At 42.5% G+C, this 27,356-nt stretch overlaps 1 protein-coding gene across 1 annotated transcript; it reads left to right on the top strand.

Annotated features, from left to right (window-relative positions):
* Positions 1-10: 10 nt before the first annotated feature.
* Positions 11-25,313, top strand: ANP32B (acidic nuclear phosphoprotein 32 family member B). Its single transcript, XM_082404205.1, has 7 exons — positions 11-391; positions 10,450-10,599; positions 13,791-13,913; positions 19,300-19,489; positions 22,099-22,223; positions 23,561-23,636; positions 24,856-25,313. Exons 1-7 carry the CDS (start codon positions 338-340, stop codon positions 24,921-24,923), a joined length of 786 nt encoding a protein of 261 aa, XP_082260331.1. The 5' UTR covers positions 11-337; the 3' UTR covers positions 24,924-25,313.
* Positions 25,314-27,356: the final 2,043 nt, after the last annotated feature.

Genomic DNA, 27,356 nt, shown 5'->3' on the forward strand with positions numbered 1-27,356 from the left:
GCGGCGCCGCGCGGGGCCGAGTCGAGCCGAGCAGCCACCCGCGACGCGTCGCCGGTTTAAGCGCAGTGCGGGGCCGCGGCCGGGGGCGGCGGTAGTGAGACAAGCGCTGCGCTCCAGCCCCCTTTTCCCTCCATGGTTTCTCTCCGCTCCCGTGAGTAACTTGGCTCCGGGGGCTCCGCTCGCCTGCCCGCACGCCGCCCACCGCCTGGGACCGCGCCGCCGGCCTCTGCTGCTAGCAGACCCCTTCTGACGGCCCTCGCTGCGCAGGCTGGGACGCCTCTCCCCCCTCCGCCCCCGCCGCGGAAAGTTAAGTTTGGAGAGGGGGGAAGAGAGAAACATGGACATGAAGAGGAGGATCCACCTGGAGCTGAGGAACCGGACCCCGGCAGCTGTAAGCAGAGCCCGCTTCGGGCGCCCTCTCCCCCGATGACTTGCATGTAATGGTGGCCACCTGCGGGGCCCCGACCGCGGGTTCGCCGGCCCGGCGCGAGGAAGAGCGCAGCTCGCGGGCTCGGACGGGGAAGGCGGGCGGGCGCGGAGGGGGGAGCGAGCGCGCGGGGATTAACTCTTTGGCGCCCACGGGCCCCCGCGGCCGTCCGGGGAAGGCGGTGGGGTGGGAAAAGCAAACTTTGAGCTCCTCGCCCGCCGGGGTCCTTTCCCGGAGGAGCGCGTGTGCGTGTGGCCGGCGGCAAGGGAGGGAGGAGGGGGTTGTGTAACGCTGGGAGCCATGTTTGCAGCCTCCCGGGATACGCGGCCGGGCGGAGGCCCGGCCTGCCGAGAAGCCGCGCGGCCAGCCGGGGCTGGGCCCGTTGCGGGCCAGGCCGGGCTCCGCGCGACCCGGGCCGGCCGGGGAAGGGGCTCGGGCGGGGCGGGGGGTGGGCTCTTCCGGCCAGGCCTCGCGGTTGGCGCCGGCCCGGCTAGGTCAGGGGCCGAGGGGCGAGTAGGGGGCTCTTTGCCTCTGAGGGGGACGGGAAGTCCCCTCGGGCGCTGGGGGGTTTGGGCGGGCATGGCCTGGCGCGCGCGGAGCGGGGGAGGGGCGAGCTCGGGCGGCGTCGGTGGCGCAACCGCCGCCCCTCCCCAGGCCAAGTTTGAAAAAAGGACGCGGTTCCCGCCATTTTTCAAGCCTAAAAATAAAACTTTCTCCCGCATTTCTCTAGCTCCCTTTTTGCCCCCCGGGCCTTCCCCAGTCCCGGCCTCCCAGGGCGCGCCTTGCTCGGCCCGGGGCCGCCGGTGTGGCGTAGGCGGCTTCTCCCTCCCCCCGTGCCGCCGCGGCAGAGCCCGGGGGCCCCTGCCCGAGAGGCTGGCCCCTCGGTGTGGGCGGGCGGCGGCGGCTCCTCGCGTCAGCCGGGGCGCGCCACAGGCCGACACAGCGCCATGTTGGCGAGCGCCCGTCTCCCTCCGCCGCGTGAGCCGGCCTGCTGGCTCGGGCAGCGGGACGCTGCCCGTCCGCACCGGCGGTGGCTGTGGGCCGCTGCTCCCCGGGCCGAGCCTGCGGCTTGTACGGTGCCCGCCTCGCCAGGGCTTGGCTCGCTCTGGATGGAGCCGCGCGCTCCGGCCGCCACCGACTCATCTCTTGGGCGCGCTGCCGTCTCCCTCCCCCCTTCTTAAAAGGGCAACGCCAGGCGGCCGCCTCCGCCCCGGTCGAGCGTCGGGGGTACGGGCGGGCCTCGGCTGGGCTCGCGGGCTGGGCGGCCTCTGTCTTCGCACGTGCTCCAGGGCCGCCGACCCTGGCCGGCACTCCCCCGCCGCGGCTGCGTGAGCGGCGGGTGGACGTTTAAGAATCGGCTTTCTTTTCTCCCCTGGCCCTCCCCGCGAACTAGAGCGCCTTCTCGTGGCCGGGTGCGGGGCCCTGTTTCCTGGCCCCCGCGCGGGGAGGCCGTGCCTCTGCCAGACCCCTTCTTCGGGTGAGTGGCGTCTTTTGGCCCTGGGGCAGCCGAGGGGAAGTCCTTCCACCTCGCCCCAGGCTGGCGATGGGCGCGTTTCGTGCAGTCAGGGAGCTATGGGTAACAAGTTGCCAACTTGTGGGAATTCGTCAACCGGCTTTCCCTTGTGTGCATGAGGTTTTGAATCCCTGAGGTCTCCACAAATGAGGTGCCGGGTCGCTGCACCTCGTGGCCTCCCCGCTTGTCCCTGGAGGACCTCGGGGGGGTGGGCGTCTCGACTCGGTGCTCTGGGTTTTTAAGGTTGAGGTTTGACCTCAGTGGTCCCTTCCGTCCATCAGTCAGACATTTTGTGTCGGCCACGTGCTAGTATATTGAACCGTTAAGCTTCTTCATACTGTAAAACTTGTAGAGTTGTGATCTCATTTTGAGGAGTTGTTAATTTAAGACGTTTGAATTATTACTGCGTAGTTTCAAATGAGGAGAATGTGGAGGAATTAGATTTAGCCAAATTTTCCAAGAGAAAATTACACATGGGTCTTCAAAGTGCCTTAAAATCTGGAATTTGAATTCTTTGAGGGTGCATAAAGTACTCTTAAAACACTCAGCTAAGAGCACTGTTGCTCCTTCTGGGAAATACAGCTGGGCTAGTTGTATGTGGAATTTGTATATGAAATAACTAATATATTGCTTTTTTAAAACATATATATGTGCAAGCGTTAATTTTTCAAGAAATCATCTTAAGCCTTGCCCTTTTGCCCAAAACAGGCTAGAGTCGTGTGGCTATTTAACTTATACTGAAAGGTCAGTTTGTCAGTTGCAGTATTCACATATCAGGAACTCAAAAGCCACAGGTGACTAGCGGCTACTGTGTTGGACTGCACTCTCCTACTGTAATCCACTGTTTTTTGTTTTTTAATATATGACCTTTTTTTAAAATATCTTGACTTTTTTAAAAATGAATTTATTTTTGGCTGTGTTGGGTCTTTCTTGCTGCACGCGGGTTTTCTCTAGTTGCAGTGGGGTGGGGGGCGGGGGGCTACTGTTTGTTGCGGTGTGCGGGCCCCTCTCCCGTTGTGGAGCACAGGCTCTAGGCCTGCGGGCTTCAGCAGTTGTGGCGCACGGGCTTGGTTGCTCTGCGGCATGTGGGATCTTCCCAGACCAGGGCTTGCACCTGTGTCCCCTGCATTGGCAGGCGGATTCCTAACCACTCTGCCACCAGGGAAGTCCGTAATCCACTGGTTTTATTAAATAAATATTTGAGTACCAACAGTATGGCAGGGCCTGGAAAAGCAGTGTGAACAAGGCAGAGAGCAGTCCCTTCCCTCCTGAAGCTCAGAACCCAGTGGTGCCTGTTGCACTGTGCAAGTAAGGGGGCCTTAGGAGAGTGTCGTGGGAGCCAGCCAGGATTGTGGGGTAAAGAATGGCTCCCCTAGGGACTCTTACAGGGAGACTGAGTAAGAGTTAGGTTCTTAAGAGAGGAAAGCTCTGATCTTAAACTGAAGGTTTTGGGGGGTGGGGGGAAGCTGTAGGAAATTTTAAAATAAGAGTTTTAAAATGTTTTGCACAAAAGCATCATCTTTAAGGTAAATGAGACGTTCCAAGATGATTCTGAGTCAGCTAGTCACATGGCTCCATACGTCTGTTGTGGAGCCAGCTGTTAAAGAGTAGCCTTGACCTCTGGAATCCTGCAGTCTCTTGTCATTTGGGGAAAGAAGAACCCTGTCTCTATTGAATGTATTGGTATAATGACAGGAGGCTCTTAAATGCACAACACAGTGTATTCCTTGGTTGACCTTGATGTCATCAAGTGAGATCTAAGACTGAGGAGGGTAAGTGGAGGCTTGATCATAAGTGTTTTTGTTTTAAGACCAGATGGGCTTTTTTTTTCTGAAATGGAATTTTTTTTTTAATAAATTTATTTATTTTTGGCTGTGTTGGGTTTTCGTTGCTGCACCTGGGCTTTCTCTAGTTGCTGCGAGCGAGGGCTACTCTTTGTTGCGGTACGTGGGCTTCTCATTGCGGTGGCTTCTCTTGCTGTGGAGCACGGGCTCTAGGCACACGGGCTTCAGTAGTTGTGGCACAGGGGCTCAGTAGTTGTGCCACACGGGCTTAGTTGCTCCGTGGCATGTGGGATCTTCCTGGACCAGGGCTCGAACCCGTGTCCCCTGCATTGGCAGGTGGATTCTTAAACACTGAGCCACCAGGGAGATCCCCAGATGGGCTTTTATTTTGAGTGTGGCTTTTTTGTTTTTATTTTATTTGGGGATTTGAAGAAGACTCTGGTAACACTTTACTTCTTGTGTTCTTTAGCCGAAGTACGTGAGACAGACCAAGATAATAGGTTCCATTTCACCTGTTATAAACCGGTATGCTCATTTCCCTAAGGGGGCTACTCGTAAAGAAATATAATAATTCAGTTTTTTCTAAGTCCAAAACACCTCTTTATATAAGAGGTTTGTTCTCATAGTGGAAAAAATGGCTTAAGATGGCATTTTAAAATAATCTTCCAAAAGAACAGTGATCACTGTTTTTAAATAATAGGCAAGGATAGGAAATATTTTATACAAAATATTGTGTTGTCAGTTATTTCACTGAGAGCAAATTGTATAGTACTAGAACGTACCATGTATACCACAGAAATTGGTAGTGTTGTCAGATGTGAGAAGAGACATGCAGTAGCGAGATATAGATATTATCTATATCTAAATTTGTAATTTAGATATATTCCAGAATTGGAGAAAATACCTGTTCTTTATGTGAGGCCCTAATCTTTCTATTATGCCAAACATGCCAATGATACGAGCACCTCATTAACTATGAATGTAGGGGTATCTAGCTTTGATGTTAGCTCTGTTCCAGTCTTGTGTTCAAAGTTAGAAAGCCATGCAGTTCTTGTGGTTTACAATCAATGCCCCTGTGGAACACTGGTGGGCTGTATGCTAGACTGAGACATTTCATATCCCACAAATAAGAGTAGTTTTTCCTTAGTCCCAATTTACTAAAAAAAAATTTAATTTTTAAAATAACTAACGTGAGGGGACTTCCCTGGCATTCCAGTGGTTAACACTTCACGCTCCCAATGCATGGGGCGCGGGTTTGATCCCTGACTGGGGAACTAAGATCCCACATGCCGCATGGTGCGGCCTTAAAAAAAAAAAAAAGGAAAAAAAAGACAACATAATGTGAGAAGAACCTTTCCCTCAACTTTTGGCATTTATTGTTGTGTCTGTTATGATGTGATTTTGAGCTCCGTGGGATATTCTAATTGGTTGCATAGCAGCTAATTGGGTTCTTTTCCTTGTATAAGGAATACAGTCTTCATTGAAGAAAAATTTGATACAGATAAGCTAAAAAAATAGTAGATATAGAGAAGGAAAAATTTAAAAACCCAGAAATCTCATACACACCCATCCTACCATCTAGACATTATGGTGTATAGTCCACGAGAATTTTTTTTTCTAAACTCAGATCGTGCTATTAATGCATATAATATCTGTTAAAATGTAGTAAACATCTTTATCTTTCTCTGGCACAATTTATTATTTTACAGCCTCATTGTTAACATCCGCATAGGTCATAATTTAACCATCCCCATTAGGTGGTTAGAAGGTTTTTTACTGTTTTAAGTAGTATTGAAATGAACATTTTGTAATGTGAATCTCTGTCAAATTGCTTTCTAGAATGGTTCTCCCCACCAGTAGGGTATGAGTGTTTCCTTCCTTCATACCAACAGTTCTGCCATCCAAACACATTTGAGAACTGCTAATGTTCTATTCTACCGTCATTTTGCAAACATTATTTTAAAATAATAGTAGGGTGGAAGGTTTGAAGACTGGTTAACTCAGAAAGATGGAAATTATCAAGGGTGGCAGGAGTTACTTTCTACATTTTTGGACATATTTCCACATATTTTGCTTACTATAGTAATCATGTATTTTCTAACTAAAAAAAAATTGATAACTCAATGATTTTTAATCCTCTGTATCTTCTTTTCCCCTCTTATAACAATTATAATTGATGATTATAGGGCTGCTTTTTCTTGATTAGAACCTCCCATTTATTCTGGGTCTAGATTGGGATGCCATGGCATTATATGTCCCCCACCCCATGTACCTTCCCTTGTAAGGCAGTCTGGATCCCTTCACCCTGAAGAAGGAATTGGGGGAGAGGGGAGGCTTAGTTATCTCAAATGCTGCTGACACAATGCCTGAGAGCAGACACCTTTTCACCAGGGTCCTGTTTAGAACTTTAGACTGGCTAGAAGGCTGCTTATGGCAGGCTTTCCAGACCTGTCATCCTTGGGCACAGCCCTAAGTGGACCCTCCTTTGGTCTCTGCTTTCTGCAGTAATTTCCCACAGTGCTCTGTGCTTGTTTGTGGCTCGTCTTCTTACTGTGCCTCTGGAACTTTGTTCTGGGGTTAGCCCATTTCTTTACTACGTGCTTAACCTTCCTGGAAAAGTCTAGGGACATGATTTCACTGCTGTGCCATACAGCCCAGCCCTTGCCTGTACTCACCCCAATAAATTCCGTTGCCTCCTACTCATGGAGAAAATTAAAGGTCTCAGGTGTGCGTTCCCTGACTTCTCACTCTCCCACTTATAAACTTACCTGCACCTATACCCATCCTAGCCATCTCTTCTCCATAAAAGAGCTGCCCCATCCTCAATAAGAGTAGAATAACATCTCATTTTTAATAACTATATGCAAATACCTAGAATTTCCGTATGTCAAGAAAGGTCACAAAAAAGTGTTGAGAGGGATTGGTTGCCATTTTAAATAAAGAACTCAAAACTCAGAGACTCTTAACGTTTATATTTTTTTTCACCTAGCAATAGATTGTGAGGAAACAATCCTTATTACAAAAGAAATTTCACATAAAAAGATAGCATGGCATTATATATAATAAACTTGGAAATGTGTTCAATAGGGAGGATTGTAATTTATGGTGCATCCATACACTTCAATTTCTTTAGCCATTAAAAATATTTATAATTGTTAAAATATGCTAAGTAATATTGTTTCATCTTGCTGTATTTAAAATATACAAAGACTGAAAAAAAAATACCAAAGTATTAAGTGACAAACAGCAGTATGCTTTGCGTTAATGTGATTATGCTTATGATCAGAAAGTAGGTTCTCTTCATACCCAGGTTTCCTCTGTTTCATCATCTGCTCATTCCCCTACAATCCTGACACAAACCCCAATGCCATTTTTTCTGCATTTAACAGTTGTGAAGGCTCCTTCTCATACTGGGGTATGGTGGTAACTAAAATAGACATGACCCTGCCATCATGAAGCTTGATGAAATTTCAAGGCTAGCAGTGACCTTTTTTAAAAATTATTTTACTTTATTTTTAATATTTATTTCTTTATTTGGCCCCGCTAGGTCTTAGTTGTGTCATGGGGGATCTAGTTCCCTGACCAGGGATGGAACCTGGGCTCCCTGCATTGGGAGTGTGGAGCCTTAGTCACTGGACCACCAGGGAAGTCCCTAGCAGTGACCTTTTTTTTAACCTTTATTTTTTTTAATAAATTAATCTCATCATAGAAATGTTAAATAAGGTTATGGAAAAGTCCCCCAGCCAGTCACTTTCTCTCCCTGAGAAGAATATAAGAAAGTGAATGTGTGATATGTGACATAAATGAAAACATTTTATACATTTTGTACCTTTTTCATCATACATTGTATCCTGGAAATGAGTCCTTTGTTGATGGACAGTTACATTGTTATCTAATTTTTTTCAGTCCTTTTTTTCCCCCCCCTCAGTAACTTCTTATGCCTTATTTTATAAACCTTTCTAGGTGTTTGAAACTAATGCTTCACCTTTGGGTACTACTGATTCTTCTCAAGTCACCTTTGCAGGATCCCCCGGGTTCCATCCTTGGTTCTCTTCCTAGGAATTCCATCTTTTCACTACTGTCTCTGCCCTGATGACTTCCAAATACAGAACTTAAACCTAGAACTCCCGTGAACTCCAGGCCCTCATGTCCAGCTGCCTGGGGATACTTTCACCTGGACTTCTCATGAGAACTTTAAACTTGTTATTCTTCGTGGTATTCATTATATACCTGCTCTCCCCCCCCACCCCATCCCCAAAGCTGTTCCTTCCTATTTCCATCCAGCTACATAGTTCCCATTTCTTTAAATCAGAACCTCAATTCCTCTCCATCATCTTTCATACTCAACAGTTAGATTTGCAGATTTGGACCACTTTAACATCTTTTTTTCCCTCCCAATTTCTCCTTGCTTCCTATTCGGCTATTTGGTTCAGCAGACTTGTTCTAACTCTTCGATGACTCTAGTTAAAGCGGAATTTTACCGGTTGAGAGAAATGTCCAAGAGGTACACCCATGGGCTGGGAGGCAAAATGGCTATCTAAATTCCTCCTTACTTGGCTTTTGGCATATTGGTGTCATTCTGTATAACGTTTTTGGATTCTCTGTCAGATATAGTCATAGAAAACCCCCCAAATCAAATAGAAACATTTAGTTATATTGCAGTATACTACTTAGGTTGGTGGGTGATTACACTTGACCTTTTTTTTAAATGATTTGCTGGTTTTACTCTTTTTTTAATAAATGTATTTATCTTTTATTTATTTATTTTTGGCTGCATTGGGTTTTGTTGCTGTGCGTGGGCTTTCTCTAGTTGCGGCAAGGGGGGCTACTCTTTGTTGCAGTGTGTGGGCTTCCCACCGCAGTGGCTTCTTTGGTTGCGGGGCACGGGCTCTAGGCACACGAGCTTCAGTAGTTGTGGCACGCAAGCTCAGTAGTTGTGGCTCGCGGGCTTTAGAGCACAGGCTCAGCAGTTGTGGCGCATGGGCTTAGTTGCTCCGTGGCATGTGGGATCTTCCCGGACCAGGGATCGAACCCATGTGCCCTGCATTGGCAGGCGGATTCCCAACCACTGTGCCACCAAGGGAAGTCCTACTTTTTTTTTTTTTAATACAAAAGAAATACATGCTTGTAGAAAACTTAGTACAGATAGGAATAACGTAAATAGTAAAGGTCTTTGTCATTCTCCTACACCCTTTCCCAGAGGTTACTTTCTCAGTATTCACTATGCCCCAAGCACTACTTTCTATAACAGTTCTACTTCACAGATGAGGAAACTGAGACACAGATAGGTTAAGTGACTTGTCTAAGGTCACACAGGTTGTGAGTGGCAATGCCAGAATTCAACCCTAAGCATCTGTCTCTGGAGCCCAGCTCTCCTCAGTCTACCTTAAGTTTTCAGATGTGCTAATTTTCATCAGAAGAGGAAAGAATGTCCGAGGTAGCTAGAGAAAAGTGGAAGGAAGGGAAGAAAGAAGCAAAAGATATAATGGGTCTGTATGCATCCTGAAAGCAAGGCTTCTGAAGAGGAAGTAGAGTAGTGTGAAGAGGAAGTAGAGTAGTGAGAAGTAGTGAAGAAGCGAGCAAGAAGTTGTGGTGTTGTGGGTGTCACTGACTCTCTAAATCAGTTTCCTTCTCTGTAACTGAGGGGAGGGTATGGTGGTACAAAGAAAAATGAGTAAATTCTCCATAAATGTTAGCAATTGCTAGAGTAGTATCCTTGGATTTTGTATAAGAGAATGAAGAAACTACTAGCCCCTATTTTCATTTTAGAACTATTAGCATCTCCTTCTCATACATGCTTGATTAATGCTAATAAACGTGTTAGATTCACTGCAAGAATGCCTTTGGCAGTTAAAACTAATTTGCATCAGTGTAAATTTATCAAAACGTGTTTAAAACTTGAAAGTTTCAGAGTCAACCACAGAGCAAGAATGGCAGTAGGGATTATCATGGTAGATATTCACACAGTAGACTTTATTAAATAATCAGTATTCACAATCTTCAGATGTGATACCTTTGGATGGATTTGAATCCTGAATTTCAGGACCTCCAAATAAGGAGATTTTGTGGCCTGAAAAAGGAACCTAATGTCTAACAGTTCTCTCCCCTAGAAATACTTTCTTACATGTAACACAAAATGATCTTTGTTTTGAATTAAGGCCTCTTGCATCTTGATCTTTTCCTAGTGTCAAGATAATCTTAGTAAAGATTAATAAGACCAAAAGTAGAAATGTATAGTCCAGAAACCTGTAGCCACAATCTCTTAGTGACCTTGATGGGAAAAGTGAAGCTTTCCTCTTTTCCTTGTGTCAGTCTCCTGGGCCCTGAGGAAGACTCGGCCTAAAGGGGTTGCAGGGGTTGAGGGGGTATCTTCACTCGGCATTTGTAGTTAAAGCTGCCCCTTGCGGAACAGACTTGGGAAAAGGAACAAGGGGGATATTGTTTCTTCACTTATCTTGTAAGAACTGTAGTTTCTGTCTCTGGAAAGTAAAGAGTTTAAATCTTTATTTGTACCATGGTGTGACATTCCACCTTTGATATCTATTAGAATATTGTTACTAAAGGCTTAATCATTTTTCATTTATTTATAACTGTGACCTAGGTCTAAGTTGAGGCTGCCACTATATGTGGGTGGTTTGGTGGGTATTTATGGTTGGAGTTTTTGCATTGCGTTTTGTTTTCTGCATGTTTTTTAAAGCTTTTCTTCCCCACTTTGTCACCCACAGGTTCGAGAACTTGTCCTGGACAATTGCAAATCAAATGATGGGAAAATTGAGGGCCTAACAGCTGAATTTGTGAACTTAGAGTTCCTCAGTTTAATAAATGTAGGCTTGATTTCAGTTTCAAATCTCCCCAAACTACCTAAATTGAAAAAGGTAAGTGCTTTTTCTTTAACAGTAGAAGGGAAAACCATTCTGCGGAAAGGAAAAATAAATGATTCTATCTGTAAGGAAGCATTTAGTGTAGCAGAAAGCATATGGCCTTTGGAACTGGGCAGATCTGGGATTGAATTCCAGCTCTAACATTTTCCTGATGGGTAAATCTTACTCAGGTTACTTAATCTCTCTAAGACTCAGTTTCCTCATCTGTAAACTTGTAATACCACCTGACCTTGCAGAATTGCTATGATGTTTGGAAATAATACATGTTGGGTGCTCAATAAATAGTAGTTATGAAGAATAATTATTTTGTGAATATTACTTCTTTTTACGAATCTGTTGCTATGATGTTAACTCGTATTGTTCTTAGTATGCTCTGGTTTAGGAACCACAGGTGCCTCCCGCTCTTCGTGTTTTACGTTGATCAAGGGAGAGTTGAAGTATAGACCTTCTAAATTTGTAGTCTGTTATTTCAAACACATTATGTAATTCTTAATGACTAGGAAGTTTAAAATGTGTTGTGATTGACTGCAAGAGTTCATTTTAACAAAACTGCTATACTTCCCTATCCTAGTTGACCACCCATTGTTAGGGCTTTATTGGTCTAATTATAAACCAATCGCTGTCCCCTCTAACAACTCCCCCCCCAAAAAAAAAAAACAACAAACAAAAAACCTCAAGAAAAATGTTTTTTTCATGTCCTTGCACGTTGCCCTGTCACAAAGCCCCAGAATGTCAGAACTGGAAGAAACTTAGATCTTCTAGCCTTGTTTTACAGGCACAGCAGTAGACCCAGAAAGGTACAGTAATTTGCCTAAAGCCACCCACAGAAGTGGTTAGTACTGGAACCAAAGCTAGAACCCTTATCTTCCTATTTGCTAACCCAGTATCTTTTCCATTACATACAAAAATGTTTATGGTCATGGCAGTGTTGCAGAATTCTCCACTGTTTACCTAATCTCTTTATTAGGGAGTTTAAGTTGAACCTTCATCTAAAAAAGATACACATAGAAAACTGAAATCAAATTGAGGCAAAGGACAGATAGGCTGTTCCTGTAGCTTGCTTGCTTGAATTCTGAGAGGGACTTGTTTTTTGGTTAAGTACGTGAATTAAAATCCAGAAGTGCTTTTTACTTATTTGCCTTTTTTAGGTAATAAATGCACAGGAAGTCCTCATGAGTTTCAGGGCGACCCTCCTATCAGAAAGAATTCTGTTATGTTTAAATTTGTAAATTTTTTTTCTTTTTTTCTGACAGGCATTTCCTTTAGAGGTTCAAGTGTAATCCTTTTATGTTTGCATAGGTTATTGTGACATTGGAAGCTCTGATAAGCCCATAAAAAACTGATGGCTTTTTAGCCTGTATCTACATAAACTTGATGCTAGCAGGTCCCTACTATGTGTTTTGTGTTCTGTTCTACTTTCCTAGCATCCTGGTACATTTTCCTGAATTACTATGGTCTGTGTACTATCACACTTATTCAGAAAGTCAGTGTATCAGTGTATCAAATCCTTCTGAAGTCTTGTTAATCACTTACCTTGTAGGGTCAGAGAGGGAGGAATAGAGATATCTGTAAACCAAACTTAAAGGCAGATTGGGTGTTCTCACAGCTGATTTTCTTCCTACCCTAGAGCACAGATTGTTTTTTTTTTTAACAAGAAACAGGTTCTGAAAGAAATTTTGGTGTATAAATGTTGCAGGTTTGCTAAATTTATACATTGATTTCATTTCAAAATAAATATGCCACTAAATGTTTGGCAGATTGCCTTGTTATCTCTTCTCCCTAAGATACTCATGTTGAAAGGATGTGAATACTACATATGTCGATATTCTAACCGGCCAAGAGAAATTTTAGATATTTTACTGGACTATCCCATCAGAAGGAAAAAAATGTATTGAAATGTTGCATTTTTCTCTTCCGAAATGCTTAATAACACCAAAGCAGCAGACTTACTGGTTTTTTAAACTCATTCTTTCAACGAATATTTAAATTTTTAAAAGTTCCTCTATTCTGCATCATGTACTTCATTTCATTGCATGCCAGACTAAATTACATAAGTTGTCATGCTGTTCTAGGTACATAGCATAGGGGGGAGCACATTGAAGCTAGCCTGACTGGCTTCAAATCATAGGTTCACCGATGTAACAGCTGTGTGATCTATGGGCACTTATATAGTCTCTTCATAGTTCATTTTTGTCATCTGTAAATGGGGGTAATAATTCTACCTACCCCATAGGGTGATTGTGAGATCAAATGAGTTCATGGATTTCTAGTGCTTTGAACAGTGCCTGAAGTACTATGTAAGGGTTAGATACAGTTGCCATTGTTGTTGTTGGCAGTTAAAAGAGAATTGAAACTAGCTGTCTGGCCTTAGTTTTCTTCATCTGCAAAATGAAGAGTTTGAATTAGATGCTCTCAACCATCTTATTTTTCCAGGCTCCAATTTCTTTCACTCTAAGAGTCCAATATTCCTTGGTGAAGGCTCATTCCTTCATTGGCATACCACTTGCTGTGCTACTTGACCTGCAGCTAAGAAATTAGAGTGGGTTCTTACAAGGGCTAGTGCCAGGTTTGTGCAAGAAGTGTCCTCTGGGGAGTTGGTTTCGTCAACTCTGAAGCTGTTGCCCCAGTCCCTTTTTCCAAAGTCATGGAGCTTCTTTAAGGGCTTGTACCATTCCTGTAGCCTTCAGAGCAACATTCCCTGGTGGCTTCCAGATGTAGAACCCTATGGCGAGCCAGCACTGAACAGAACCAGATTAGGTTTTAAGTGGGCATTGTGAGCTTTGCTTGGCACACAGAATAGCTGCTTAGAATGCACAGACCATTTACCCTTCCTGGCAGGTATAGAGTATTACAACTTCTCAAAGCATTCTAATTTGCTTTGACCCACTTTTTAGGTTAGAAAATGTATTTGCTGATGTTAGGGGCCAGCAAACTGTTATAATTAGCAGCTGGTTAAGAAAATACAACTCTTCTAATCCTAACATGTCTCTCCTTCCCAGAAGTGTTCCTGGGATCTGTAAACTACTTATTTGGGTTTAATCAAACAAAATGAACACACATGCCCTAATAAAAAATAGAGGTCATTTGATCTTGGTGTTTGAGAACTTTATTCGTTATTTATGACACTTTAATGATATGTGTTTCTCTGTGTGTATTTGTGTGCTGTGTGCATTTTCTCTTAACAGCTTGAGCTCAGTGACAATAGAATCTTTGGAGGTCTGGATATGTTAGCAGAAAAACTTCCAAATCTTACACATCTAAACTTAAGTGGAAATAAACTGAAAGATATCAGCACCCTGGAACCTTTGGTAAGTAATCAAGAATTTGAAAACCAGGACTTATTGGTCATTTTCATTTTCATATTTCTTTATTGTGAGGGAAATAATTGGAAATAATAATTGACTGAGAAAGTGGTGGTTTTTTATAGTACTTCTTATAGAAAGAGTCCAGTTTTAAAGAATCAGGGCCTCTTTAGTTATACGTGTTCCTGTGACTTTGCTCCCCCTCCCTTATTATTGTGGTAGCTTCCTTCAAAGGGGAATTCTTTTCTTTTTTGTCCTTTTTGAATGTCATATATTAACTATAGCCTTAAATATTTATCTTAAAATTGTTTCCCCAGACTGGCCAGACTGTTCTATATTATACTTTTACAGAAAAGGCTGTTTATATTGGGTGACATATCTGATCTGTAGATGGAACAGGGCAAGGGCAGCTCCAGTGAGTTTTAGGTCTTCTAATTCATGATCTTGTGCTGTAGCTGGATCACTGTTGCCTAAAGTTTTGCATGGGAACCCCCAAATTCTCCTCAGTCTTACATACTGGGACAAGCTATGGAAAGTTAAGTGCCAGTTGGGTTATAGACTTGCTGTGTGACCTTGGGCAAATTGCTTCTTCTCTCTGGGCCTCAGTTTCCTCACTTATGAAGCAGGAAGGATAATAATCCCTGCCTAACTTACCTCACTTAGGAGTTCTGAGAATAAAATAAGGTAATGCACTTACTTTGCTTTGTAAGTTGGGAAGCTGTGTTTATGGGGGTCCAGTCTAGTGGAACTTGTAGTGACCAGAAAAGAGCTTCTGGAGGCAGGGGTTAATGCAGGGTAGGGGGTAGCCCCACAGCCTGTTCTCTTTGGCTGCCACCTGGAAATTCCTATGATTTCAAGATTGTTAAATGACTTTTTCCCCTAAATATGACATTATATTCATAGAAGTAGAATTCTATTTTAATAAGGCTAATGAAACTCAAACTTGTTTCATATCACCCAAAGAAGTTTGTGGCAGCTTTCTGGGTTTTTTTTTTTTTTTTTTTTTTCTGTTATACATAAAGTCAGTATTTCCATCTGACTTAACTTGCAAACATTAATTGGGAGAGGGGCTATATAGCAGATAGGAGCTGTCTTTCAGGATCCAGCAGAGCAGAACCCAAGAGGATAAGGCATCCTTCTGCTATTTCTATCTTTTCTGATATCACAATATATTAAAATATTTGCACTTCATATCATTTGTACAAAATGTGCTGTTGATATTTCAAGAGAAGATAGAGTTAAATTATGACTTTTAATAAAGAGGATTTCCTGCTAAAACTATAGGGTCTTTTCCCTCCTAATAGTAATTGAGGCTCTGCTCCAATGTAGATTTAGTCACTGTTTACCGAGTCCCTTTGTTTTTCTGTTTCATTAAGTAGACCACATTTAGCTCATTTCTTATAAATGTTGGGAGCCTGTTGTTCACCTTTGCTCCATGAATTTTGTCCCCTTTTTTCTGTTTCCAGTTCACTCAGATACTTGGGCTCCCTCCTTTTTCACTAGTTCTGTTTTCCTCCAAATCAATCCCCATTTCCAATGTTTAAGCAAGCATTTATTGCAGTTTGCTTTATTCAAGGATGTTAACATTTGCCCATTGTATCCTCATGTAATGCAGAGAAGAGAGAATGTCCTCCTTTTAGAAATGAGGAAACCAAGTTTAATTACTCAGCAGCTGCAGAATAAATGGGGAGTAGGGATTCAAATCCAAGTCCATCATTCTTTCCACTACCCTTGGGACCTGTTCTTCTCTTTTTAACCTATAAATTTATTCCATACCCAAATTGACCTAAGCTGGGAGTTCCAACAGGAGCACTAAATTAAGTGCTGATGGTCTCCCAGTCCCATGGGGTACTCTAAGCCTTTATTGTTTGTGTTAATGACAGGCTATCAATTTAGGGTCATTGTAAGCACAGGAACCCCTTCTCTTTAGAACAGAGCACCAGGCAGTACCTTTCCATGCTAAATCACTGGCCATTGCCTAATTCTCCTGGCAGCCTTAGTCTTCTTTGATGTTTCATCAGAAGCTTTTGTCAGTGTCCTAGCATTCAGAGGCAGAGCAGAAGCAAACATTGTGTGGGAGTTGTTCCTGACCTGCTCAGTGGTTTATTAGGGCCCTTTGGTGGCTATGAAAGTCTCAATCCCCTGGGGCAATGAAGTATAAGAAAAATAATCATTATAATATTTACCATTTTTGGAGGATCTTCTATGTACCATACACTGTAGTGGATGCTTTATGTATGTTATCTCATTAGTAATCCTCAACATTTCTATAAAATAGATAGAAATAGCATGGCCCTCATTTTACACATGAGGAAGCTGAGGCTTAGGAGAGGCTGAATCCCTTGTCCAGAGTCACACACTTGGCTAGGGAGTGACAGAGCCACAGTGCCACACACCCAGGGCTGTCTGGGAAAGGCTGAGCTCCTGCCATTCTCCTGAACTTTCTATTCAGATTCCTGGGGGCGCTAGGTGGGTCTCCTGACATTATAACTTCAGGATAAATAAAACTGTAAGAGAAGGTGAAGGGGGGAAATGTTGGGTCCATTTTGACTTCTGAAAGTATACTTCAGTGGGGAAAAACACCATCCTCATCCTCATCAACCACATACATTTTGAACACCGTCTACGTTGAGCCCAGTTCTTACAGTCAATGCAATGATTGTGAATGCCTCTGCTTACTACAGGGACATTAATCGAGAGACAAAGAAGGCATCAATTCAAACTTCCTTGGACACCTTTTTTAAGAGACCTGGGCCATCCAAACCATCCCCCAAAGCCCTTCTAAATTCTAAGAAGGCAAGCAAAATTATTGTTAATAAAATGTTTAATGTTTATTATGGCTAGCCTATTAGTTTTAGGCCAAATTTCTGAAATGGTAGAGTTGTGGTTTTTTGTTGTTGTTGTTTTTTTAAGCAGTATTTACACATTACATTGGGATCCTGAATAATCTGTGTGTAGTGTATTTTGGGCCTTAAAGCACAAATTTACTGCTTTAAACAATTCTAGAGTCCTACAATTATTGGGGGTTTTGTTGTTTATTTGCTTTCACTTAAGTTTTCTAGCATACTGTTTGGCATGTCCGAATTATTCATAACGGGTCCTTTCTGAAGAAGTAGCAAAAAATGTCACAGATTCAGAGTTGCAGAAACAGGAAAGCCTTGGAGGCCCTGTGTACTAGGCTAGTTGATAGAATTAGAAAACGGGCTTGGAGCACTGTTGAGCATTAAAGATCTGGAGTTATATGTATTTTTGCACATCCATTCCTAGGAAATAATGTTGAACAGTAAATGGCTCATTCCTTTGAGTGAAGAATTTATACTGAGCCTCTGGGAAAGCTGCCTAAATATACTCGTGGTTCTATCTTAGCTGGTATAGAGTCAACCTTTCTGTGAAGAGAAAAGAGTTCTACAGTTGTCTGGGGTGGTATTTCAGCATTTTTTTCCCTCTTTGTCAAGAAGTCATAGCTGGGCTTCTAGGGGTCAGGGACTGTCCAGTAGGGAACCTCATCTGAAAGCTACATGACAGAAAAGCAGTCCTCCCTATGATCAGAAGGGCTGGAGACAGCTTTCTTAAGACCTCAGTGTACTGACTTACATAAGCACATTATTGGATCCACAAAACTCTTGGATCACTGTACATTGGTGTTTTGAGGAGTACATTTGCCTGTTGCTGTAACACTGTCTGTGTTCCATGCTTGGCTCCATGTTCCCAAGGGCTGTTCAGTGAGAATAAAACCAGTGTGGGAACCTCTTTGATCAGGAAGACGAAGATTTGTGAGTGCAGGGATCAGGAACCCCTTCCTCTAAAGGACCAGATAATAGATCTTCTAGGCTTTGTAGGCCATGCAGTCTCTGTCACAACTACTCCACTTTGCCATTGTAGCATAAAAGAAGCCATACATAATACATAAACAAGTGAGTGTGGCTGTGTTCCAGTAAAACTTGGTTTACAACTACGGGAGGCAGGCCGGAGTGGGCCAGCCGGCTGTCATTTGCCAAGGTCTGCTTTAGAGCAGAGATTTTCAGATGATTTTGTAACTCCCAAGAACTACACAGATACCTCAAGTCCTGCAGACAAGGTTTTGTTTCATCTTTGTTTCTTCCCAGGTCCTTGTGAATGTTGAAATAGATTTCCCAATAAAGCATCGAAGTCTTTAAACATAAACATTTATTTTTTTGCAACTTGCTTCATACAGAGATCCTCTCAGTAATTTTTTAGAGAATGGCAAACTTTTCTCTTGACTCAGAACCATTAAAAGTTAAATTTATGAAGCCGTATATCCATATGCCCCCCAAGCCCCTATTTTAAAAGGCACCAGGCCTCACAGTACTTCACATTTTGTGTTTACTCTTTATCGGTTTGCCCCCTCTTCTGCTCCCTATGAGGGTCTATTGTCACTTTCTGTTGCTGTCTCCTTACTTGCCTGTAATACTAACTCTGCCCTCTCAATCTCTTAATTCACCCTTAATCAAAACTTAATAGACCTGGTATTGAAATACTAGTACACTGATGTAATAACAAATGAAGATCTGAGTAGAATACATGGACATTTTCCTATTCGCTTTGGCTGCTCAGAAAACTTCTTGGGCCAAGTTTTTAGATCTTAACTGTTTTAGATAGATGAAACTGAGGTTTCAAACAAAGAGGTATTACAACAAAACCTCAAGGTATGGTAAAATCAGAAGAAGTTTACATCAGAAAGTTCTGGTAATAGTGTCAATCTTTTCCCCCAAAATTAAAAAAGAAGAAAAGAGTGTAAAGTTTCTCTCCTTTTGACGTTTCAACTCTGAGTCCCCCTTCTTTTCCCCCAGCTTGCACTGACTCCTGTCTTCCCAGAAAATATCTACATCACCACACTTTGTGCTTTACTAGGTTCTGTTCTCGAGTGTTTCCCATCTATGTCCCCAAGTAGAAACGTCAAGGATCTTGATGTTGATTGATTTGATTGAAAATTTTTTTTCCCTTCCTATTCTACCACCCCGGAGCACTGAAGACTTACTGCTTGATAACCCAGCAAGTTCTTATTGGTCATTTGATTACTCAAACATTAAAACCTAGTTCTGAACCAGATTTGTTAAAGTCTCTGTTTTGTCTCACATTGTAAAAAGATCCAGTTTTAATAAATATTTCAAATTCATATTTCTTAAGACTATTCATACTGCCAAAAGAAAACAGTTCTCTGAGAGGATAGAGGTAGAAGGGAAGGACTAATTAAAAATCTAGTGACCTAATATAAAGGTTGCAAAGGACGTGAAATGTTTTCCTATGTACAAGGCTGAGTAGGTAGCAGCTAATTGAATTCAGAGCCTAGAATTTTACCTCTTTAGGAGATGGGTTTTGTTGCTTATGTTCCTTTGGTTTAGTAGGTATGTTTCTTGATCCTTTTCCTCAGAAAAAGTTGGAATGTCTGAAAAGCCTGGATCTGTTTAACTGTGAGGTTACTAACCTGAATGACTACCGAGAGAGCGTCTTCAAGCTCCTTCCCCAGCTGACCTACCTGGATGGCTATGACCGAGAGGATCGTGAAGCACCTGACTCAGATGCCGAGGTGGATGGTGTGGATGAAGAAGAGGACGATGAAGGTGAGTGGGCACAAAGCAACGTGCAGTGAACTTAATTTCTGCTTTCCAAAGGTCCTGATTAGACCACTGAATGCTCTTGCTATTGAGAAAAATAATTTATATCCATGCATGTAGGTGTTCTGTTAAATTTGGACCTCTTAGGGCATTGAAGTCTTCAAATGATCAAAATAGAAAATGGTTTGTTAGCTAATTAGTCTTGTTTTGGAGCCTAGAGATCATAGACTGCTTCAATCTGTTTTTTGAAGTACTTGTGGTTTATGGTTTACTAAAAGGACCATTGCCTCAGGTCTTCTGCCTTTCTCCTAGCTGTTTCCCTTTCTTGGCTACTGCCTACTTATCCTTATCAACTCAGCTTTGTCAACACTTCCGGGAAGCATTTTATGATGCTGGAGACCTAGGTCCTTGTATGTGCCAGAGCATCCCCTTGTTTACCTCTTTCGTAACAGTTGTCACTCTGCTATTCTTGTCCCTTCCAACTATGCTATGATTACCTTCTTCTTTTTTTTTTTTTTTTAATTAATTATTTGGGTGCGTCGGGTCTTAGTTGCGACATGCAGGATCTTTCGTTGCAGCATGCCGGCTCTCTAGCTGTGGCTTAGTTGTCCCGCGGCACATGGGATCTTAGTTCCCTGACCAGGGATCGAACCCTCGTCCCCCACATTGGAAGGCGGGTTCTTAACCACTGGACCACCAGGGAAGTCCCTATGATTATCTTCTTATCTCTTTATTCACAGGGCCTAGCACTTGGTAGGTACTTGGTACATGTTTTTTACATTCAAATATAAATATCTTTCCTGCTTCGATATATGACTATAGAGTTTTAAAAGGTAATGATTTGAAAGCACTATGAGTTGGATTCCATTTTTCATTAATAAAGGAAATAATTTCTAGCTATAACATGGAATTAGAATATACTTTTTATTTTTGACATTTGATCAACGTTTTTTACATCCTGTTATCTTTAAGAATCTTTGTATATTTTCTACCCAAACTATCCCTCCTGATTAGCTTGTGCTTTCCTTGCACAGTGACTTGTTTACTCTGAGTCACTCTTAGGATAAATGGTTTCTCACCTGAGTGGCTTAGAGGAAGCAGAGCTATTAGTGTGATCACATCAATCAGCATGAAGAAAACTTATTCTCCTAGAATTCCTGATGTTGCTGGAATTTGCAGCATTACTGTATTTGAAGCATTATTTTTGATATCTCTTTAAAGATGAAAGTTTCTAAGACAGAAATGGTTAAGAAAAGTGGAGAACATCATCAGGCACCTCGGTTGCAATTAATGGGGTAGTACTTTGGAAGCATTTTACAGTTTTGTTTTGCAGCAGGTTTGAGACAAGGCAAAAAGAGATGGGATGTTAGATGGTAAAGTGGACGCTGAATAGGATGTTTCATCTTGTTCCAAATGTTTACATCACTTAGTCCCTTCATTGCTGGTTCTCAGTTTTTCTTAAAAACCAGTCTGGTTGTCCATATTTAAGTCCACCTTAAATGGGTTGAGCAGCCACCCATGGGCAGGAGCCTGTAAAGAAAATTCCTTGGAGAGTGGAAGGCAGTTCTTGAGAGCAAGATCAGTCAGGCAACAAGTATTTGAGAATTTCCTATGTGCCAGGCTTTTAAAACTATCTAAAAATAGTTTAAAAAAAAAAAAACAAACATGGTTCCTGTGCCTTGGAGCTTACTGTCTACTAAGAAGAGAAATGTTAAGTAACCATAACTAAATAATCACAAGTGAGCAAAGTGTGTGGTAATGGAGAAGCACCAGGTGTGTGAGAGCATAGGAGCTGAGACTGGGGGTCTGGGAAGTTGGCCTGAGGAAGTGATGTTTAACTGAGACTCAAAGGCTGAGCCAGTGTTAGCCACACAGAAAAGAAAGGGAAGAGCATGTGGGGTCCAGAGGCAGGAGAGAGCACAGCGAGCTCCAGGACCTGGAGAGGTAAGAACTAGTTGACGAGAGGCCTGCACCAAATGGAGTAGAGACACAGGACTCAGGTGCCTTTCAGCCTGCCTGGCTACCACCACTGCCCCCACCCCCATCCCCATCATGGGGTTATTATGGGTGTTTCCCAGGCTCCTGATTTGCACAGCTGGCTTGTGGTGGTACCCTTACCCCAGAGAAGGAGGTTGGTGGGTCTTTTTTGTTTTTTGTGTGTGTGTGTGTGACTTTTTACTATGGAGAATTTCAGACATAGACAAAGGTAGAAATAACAGTAAAACTAACTTTAACTTTCATGTTCCCATTACTGAGTTTCAGCCGTGATCTGTTCACACCTGATATTATTTTACACACACACACACTCCTACCCACTTCTCCCCTTCCTTATTTTGAAGCAAATCCTAGGCATTGTATCATTTCATCGGTAAGTATTGTAGTGTACACTTGGTCCGCCAGGACTCCTGGCCTCTGGATTTTATGGGGCTCAGGTCAAAGGGACTGAACCTCAGCAACTTGCAAGAAAGGAGGTGACTGTAGTTCGTGGTTTTCCTTGACATTGGTGTGGCCCAGCATTTGTCCTGTGGACCAACCCAAAGCTCCCCACCACCTGAGTAGGTGTACCTTGTGAGACACACAGGGTATTTGATGTATTCCTTTTGGACTGTTTTCAGAAGGAGAAGATGAGGACAAGGAGGAGGATGAGGATGGTGAGGAAGAAGAGTTTGATGATGAAGAGGATGAAGATGAAGACGAAGATGTAGAAGGGGAGGAGGATGAAGATGAAGTCAGTGGGGAGGTCAGTGCACCTCTTGCTGCCCTGCTTCCCATTTGTAATTAAAATAAAAGTGTGGATTGTTTAAAAAAGAAAAGTCTTCTGAAGAAATTAGTATACTTGTAAATAGACTGATTAATTTAGCTCTTGTCCCCCTTTTAGTAAATACTAAATAGAATACTTACTGAATGCTAACTAGACAGTGCTTGGCTCTGCAGAGTAAGTTTTGACCCTTTAACTTTGGGAGGCAGCAACAAGTTGAGTATTCATTCAGTAGGGTGAGAAAACTGGAAACATTGAGAACTGATGGGATGTCCTCCCCTTTGTTGTATTGAAGTGAAGGGTATGTTTACCAAGTCTGAACTTCTTGTATATCCAGCTTAATGCAGTAAATGCATTATGTACCTGCTGTGTTAAAGAGTTGAGGATGAAAAGTTGAAGAAAAATGTGGTCCTGCTCTGAAAGAGGCAGGTAGTCTAACTTATGGGACAGGCAGTAATAACAGTTATCTCTGAGGAGCTGAATACCATAGAAGGATAGGAGAAAGGAGTGACTTTGACCCTAAAGGGGACTTGTGAATACAGGCCAAGAAAATTAGACATCATCCAAAAAAAAAAAAAAGTTCTTTTGTAGTACAAACGTAAGGCTGAGCATTTGTATAATCTCATAGGTATCTAATGAAATTAAGTTTCTGAAAGAAGCTTTTTATAAGAAAGGGAATATGGAAATCTTTGTCCAAACCTGCTTTGAAGTTTTTAAAATTATTTCTGGAGTTATCCATTGTAAGTTGTATACTAATTAAAGATGTCTTTAATTAGTCTTTAATTAACGCTTACTTCTGAAAAGCGATTTTTAAAGAAAAATTTTTTTTTTTTTTTTAAGGAACTCCTTTATTTATTTATTTTTGGCTGTGTTGGGTCTTCGTTTCTGTGCGAGGGCTTTCTGTAGTTGCGGCAAGCGGGAGCCACTCTTCATCGCGGTGCGCGGGCCTCTCACTGTCGCGGCCTCTCTTGTTGCGGAGCACAGGCTCCAGACATGCAGGCTCAGTAGTTGTGGCTCACGGGCTTAGTTGCTCCGCGGCACGTGGAATCTTCCCAGACCAGGTCTCGAACCCGTGTCCCCTGCATTGGCAGGCAGATTCTCAACCACTGCGCCACCAGGGAAGCCCCAGAAAATTTTTAATTAAGCTTATTAATTTAAGAAAAACCAGCAGTTCTCAGTATATTAAAGTAGATAAAAGTAACGTTACAGTTTTCTCTTTGAATGAACTGTTAAATTTAATTGACAATTCTTGTTTTTCTTCGTACTTCTTAACTTGGCAGAATTAATCTAATAATGATATGCTATTTACCATTCTTTAGGAAGAAGAATTTGGACATGATGGAGAAGTTGATGAAGATGAAGACGATGAGGATGAAGATGAGGATGAGGATGAAGGTGGGTTAATGCATGCACTTTGGTCCCTATCAGTTGAAGATCAAGGGGAATGTCCATTAATTTAGAATTTGAAATCACTGAGAAGAAAATAAAATGCGTTTGGCCCTGGTGGTCTTCAGAAGCACTTGTAAAGCCCCATTAGTGTGTGTGTACTGGTTCACCCACCTGCTCTACAGCAGTTAGTAGTGCCTGTATGAGGATAGGCGGCCCCGGCCTCAGTCCCCACATGTTGTGTTTTTAGACCCCATTGTTTGTGTTACTGTTAGGCATGAGATTTCTGTGTTTGGAATTTTTCATTAAAAAAAATCTTAATTGGATTTTAATCTTTGCAGGGTAGATGAATAGCACCTTTCTAGTTCTATTGGTGTTATTCCTTTCCCCACCACAACCAAAACCAGTGAAACATCTGTTTATTTATTAGAAAGTAGATTCTAACGCTTGTATAAGTTTCAGAGTACTGGGTTGTTTGCTGTGCTTTCTGTTGGTTCATACTTTCTCAGCAGCATCTTCTCTCTGTGCAAGTCACAGGACTAAAATTACTTTGGATACAGCAATGATTAGGACCTGGTCTCTGCCTTCAGGGAGCTTTTTGGAACACAATTTAGTGCAGATTTAGCTAATTTCGTTAAAGTAGCAATGAGTTTTTACTAGTTGAAAAAAACAGAACGATGTGTAGGTCTCTGTGTCTCAAATAGTTAAGGAGTCTAAGAAATCTCTTTTTAGTTAATATAAACTTGCAACAGTTTGAGTCTTGCCATGTTCTAGGCTAAATACTTCGTGCTATTTCATTTAATCCTCAGAATAACCCTATGGAGTCAGTGCCATTGTCCCCATTTTACAAATGAGGAAATAGGCTTAAGGAGCTCCAGAGTCCTTGCTATTTATTTTAATAACTGCTAATGTCTGATTTGGGGGACCAACAAGTGTAAGAAAAATAAGAAACATTTGGTTAGACAGCAACTTAACTTGAGAAAACTGAGTTAACTTTGCTGTGATTTGAGGTGTTGCTGTGCATTTTACCCTTCTTGGTTCCATGCCTACCATTTATGCTTCTTAGAATTAAAACTTCTTAATTAACAACCTGTCGATTTGACCAAGCTTACATCATTTTTTATCTCCCAACCGTTAAAAAATTAATTGTTGTTACCTCTGTTAGCAATAATTAGGCAAAGTAAATGCCTTTCCAGTTGTCTCAAAATGAATTTTTATTATTGTACAGAAGAGGAAGAAAGCGGGAAAGGTGAAAAGAGGAAGAGAGAAACAGATGATGAAGGAGAAGATGATTAAGACCCCAAATAACCTGCAAAAAAAGAACTGTTCAGTATTGGTTGGACTGCTCACATGGATTTGGTAGCTGTTTTAAAAAAAAAAAAAAGTAGCTGTGATACAAACCCCAGGACACCCACCCACCCAAAGAGCCAAAGAATAGTTCCTGTGACATTCCGCCTTCCTCCATTTAGTCCCTCTTGGAAATCCACCACCAAGCTTGGGGACTTCACCCCAACAAAATTGTAAGCATTGTTAGGTTTTCGTGTAAGACTCTTGCTGTAGCGTGGATAGCTGTGATTGGTGAGTCAACGGTCCGTGGCTGCCAATTACACTGAGATTGTAACAGCATTTTTACTTTCTGTACAACAAAGAAGCTTTGTAAATAAAATCTTAACATTTTGGGTCTGTTTTTTCATGCTTTTCTTTTCTTTTTAATGAAATTTTTTTTACATTAGGACATTTTATGTGACAACTGCCAAAAAAGTATTTTTAAGAATTTAAGTGAAATAAACACATTCCTCTTTGGTAAAGCCTAGTTGTATGCTTACATTTGTAATTTAAGACTTTGATTGTAAGCCTGTGTTGAAACACACTAAAGAACTGGTTTCTTTGGTGTTTTTATATTAGTGGTTATTGAGGAGAAATACACAAGTATGTAGGATCTTTGAGCATTTAACTCTAATCCTCATTCTTGATGACTGAGAGTAATGAGGTAGACTTTTGAAAAATAATGTTTGAAATTCAATGCTCTGGAACCCCTGAAAGCCAGTAAAAATAATGTTAGATTCAAATAATAGATGAATTAAGTAAAGGAGGGTAGTATAAAGGAGAAGGCCTTACTCTGAGTCCCAGGAGATCTGAATTCTAGTTCTGGCTCTGCCACTGATTTCCTGTGTGACCTTGTGTTGCCCTCTGGACTACCTCCCAGTCTATAAAGTTCAGGGAGTGTGACCAAATGGCTTCGGACAGGAAGGTCTGAAGAAGAAAATGGGCTTTGCACAAAGGCTGAAACATGTAGGGTTCGACTGACAGGTGAACAGGGTATGGTTTGTTATCAAGACAGGTGAGCTAAGGAGGAATGACATGTGAAAAGCTTGGCTGGGGGGGGAGGGGCGTGGGTACACACTGCCTGAGGTCAGCTTAGCTTTTTTTGCGGAAGATGGAAATTTGCTCTATTCTTACAGATTTTAAAGGGATTTGGGGGAGGGGTAAGATTCTGCAGTCTTTATACAGTGGCTCAACAATTTAATACATGTGTGACTACACTGTCAATTTTTGTAGTGGAAGACTTGAGGATTGTTTTGGTAACTCTTAGCTATAAGCTACTGGAGTGAGTGTGTTTTTACACATGTAAAAGCAATGTTAAAGATTGGAAACTAATCTGAATTTATGTCATTTTAGTGTCAGTGGAGCCCCCAAATCATGTACTTTACATTAAAGTCCCCTCTAGGCTTTAGAGTGGAGTTTGCTTTTTGCAAACAGCAAAAAAGACAAACCAGCCCTTGGGTGCGCATAGGAACTAGTAGGGAAGAGAAGACATATGGGAATGATATTTACCAAGACCTAGAACAAGTGGTCCAGTAAGTGTTAGAGTAATTTAGAGGTAGGAAAGGTAGCTTTCAACTGGGAGGATTAGGGAAGTTTCCTAGAAAGGAAAGTATTTGAGACGCACATGCGGATGTGAGTAGAGTTTAGAAATAGAAATGGAGAAAGGAGGGAGGAACATGATGGACAGAGGTCACAGGGAGTTGTGTACGCTTGGCTTCAAATAGGCAAGTTTGACTCGAGAATGAGGAGGAAGAAGAGGAATGGCAGGTGAGACTGGAGCAGTGATTTGGGACCTTATCCCAAGGGGGCTTGAACGGCAGACCTTTCTTTTGCATTCACTTTGCAAAATGTCAGTTTGACCTACTTACCTGTGACCAGTGAGGATTCTAGGGAACTATCAAACCAGCTTTTCATTTCTGTCATGCTTTTTCTTGTTTTAAAATTACGTTTTCCAGAAGCCTGTGACATTCAGACCTCTGGGAGGGCCTTGAGGCTTAGCTGCTCTTAATATTTATTTATTTACTTATTTATGGCTGTGTTGGGTCTTCGTTGCTGCGTGTGCGCTTTCTCTAGTTGTGGCGAGCAGGGGCTACTCTTCATTGCGGTGCGCGGGCTTCTCATTGCGGTGGCTTCTCGTTGCGGAGCATGGGCTCTAGGCGCGCGGGCTTCAGTAGTTGCACCACGCGGGCTCAGTAGTTGTGGTTCATGGGCTCTAGGGCGCAGGCTCGGTAGTTGCGGCGCACATGGCTTAGTTGCTCCGTGGCATGTGGGATCTTCCCGGACCAGGACTTGAACCCATGTCCCCTGCATTGGCAGGCAGATTCTTAACCACTGCACCACTAGGGAAGTCCCTGGCTTAGCTGCTCTTGACTAAAGACTATTTTAAACTTCTTGAGGAGCAGG

The sequence above is a fragment of the Balaenoptera borealis genome (assembly GCF_965194805.1).
Source record: "Balaenoptera borealis genome assembly, chromosome: 8".
Lineage (NCBI taxonomy): Eukaryota > Metazoa > Chordata > Mammalia > Artiodactyla > Balaenopteridae > Balaenoptera > Balaenoptera borealis.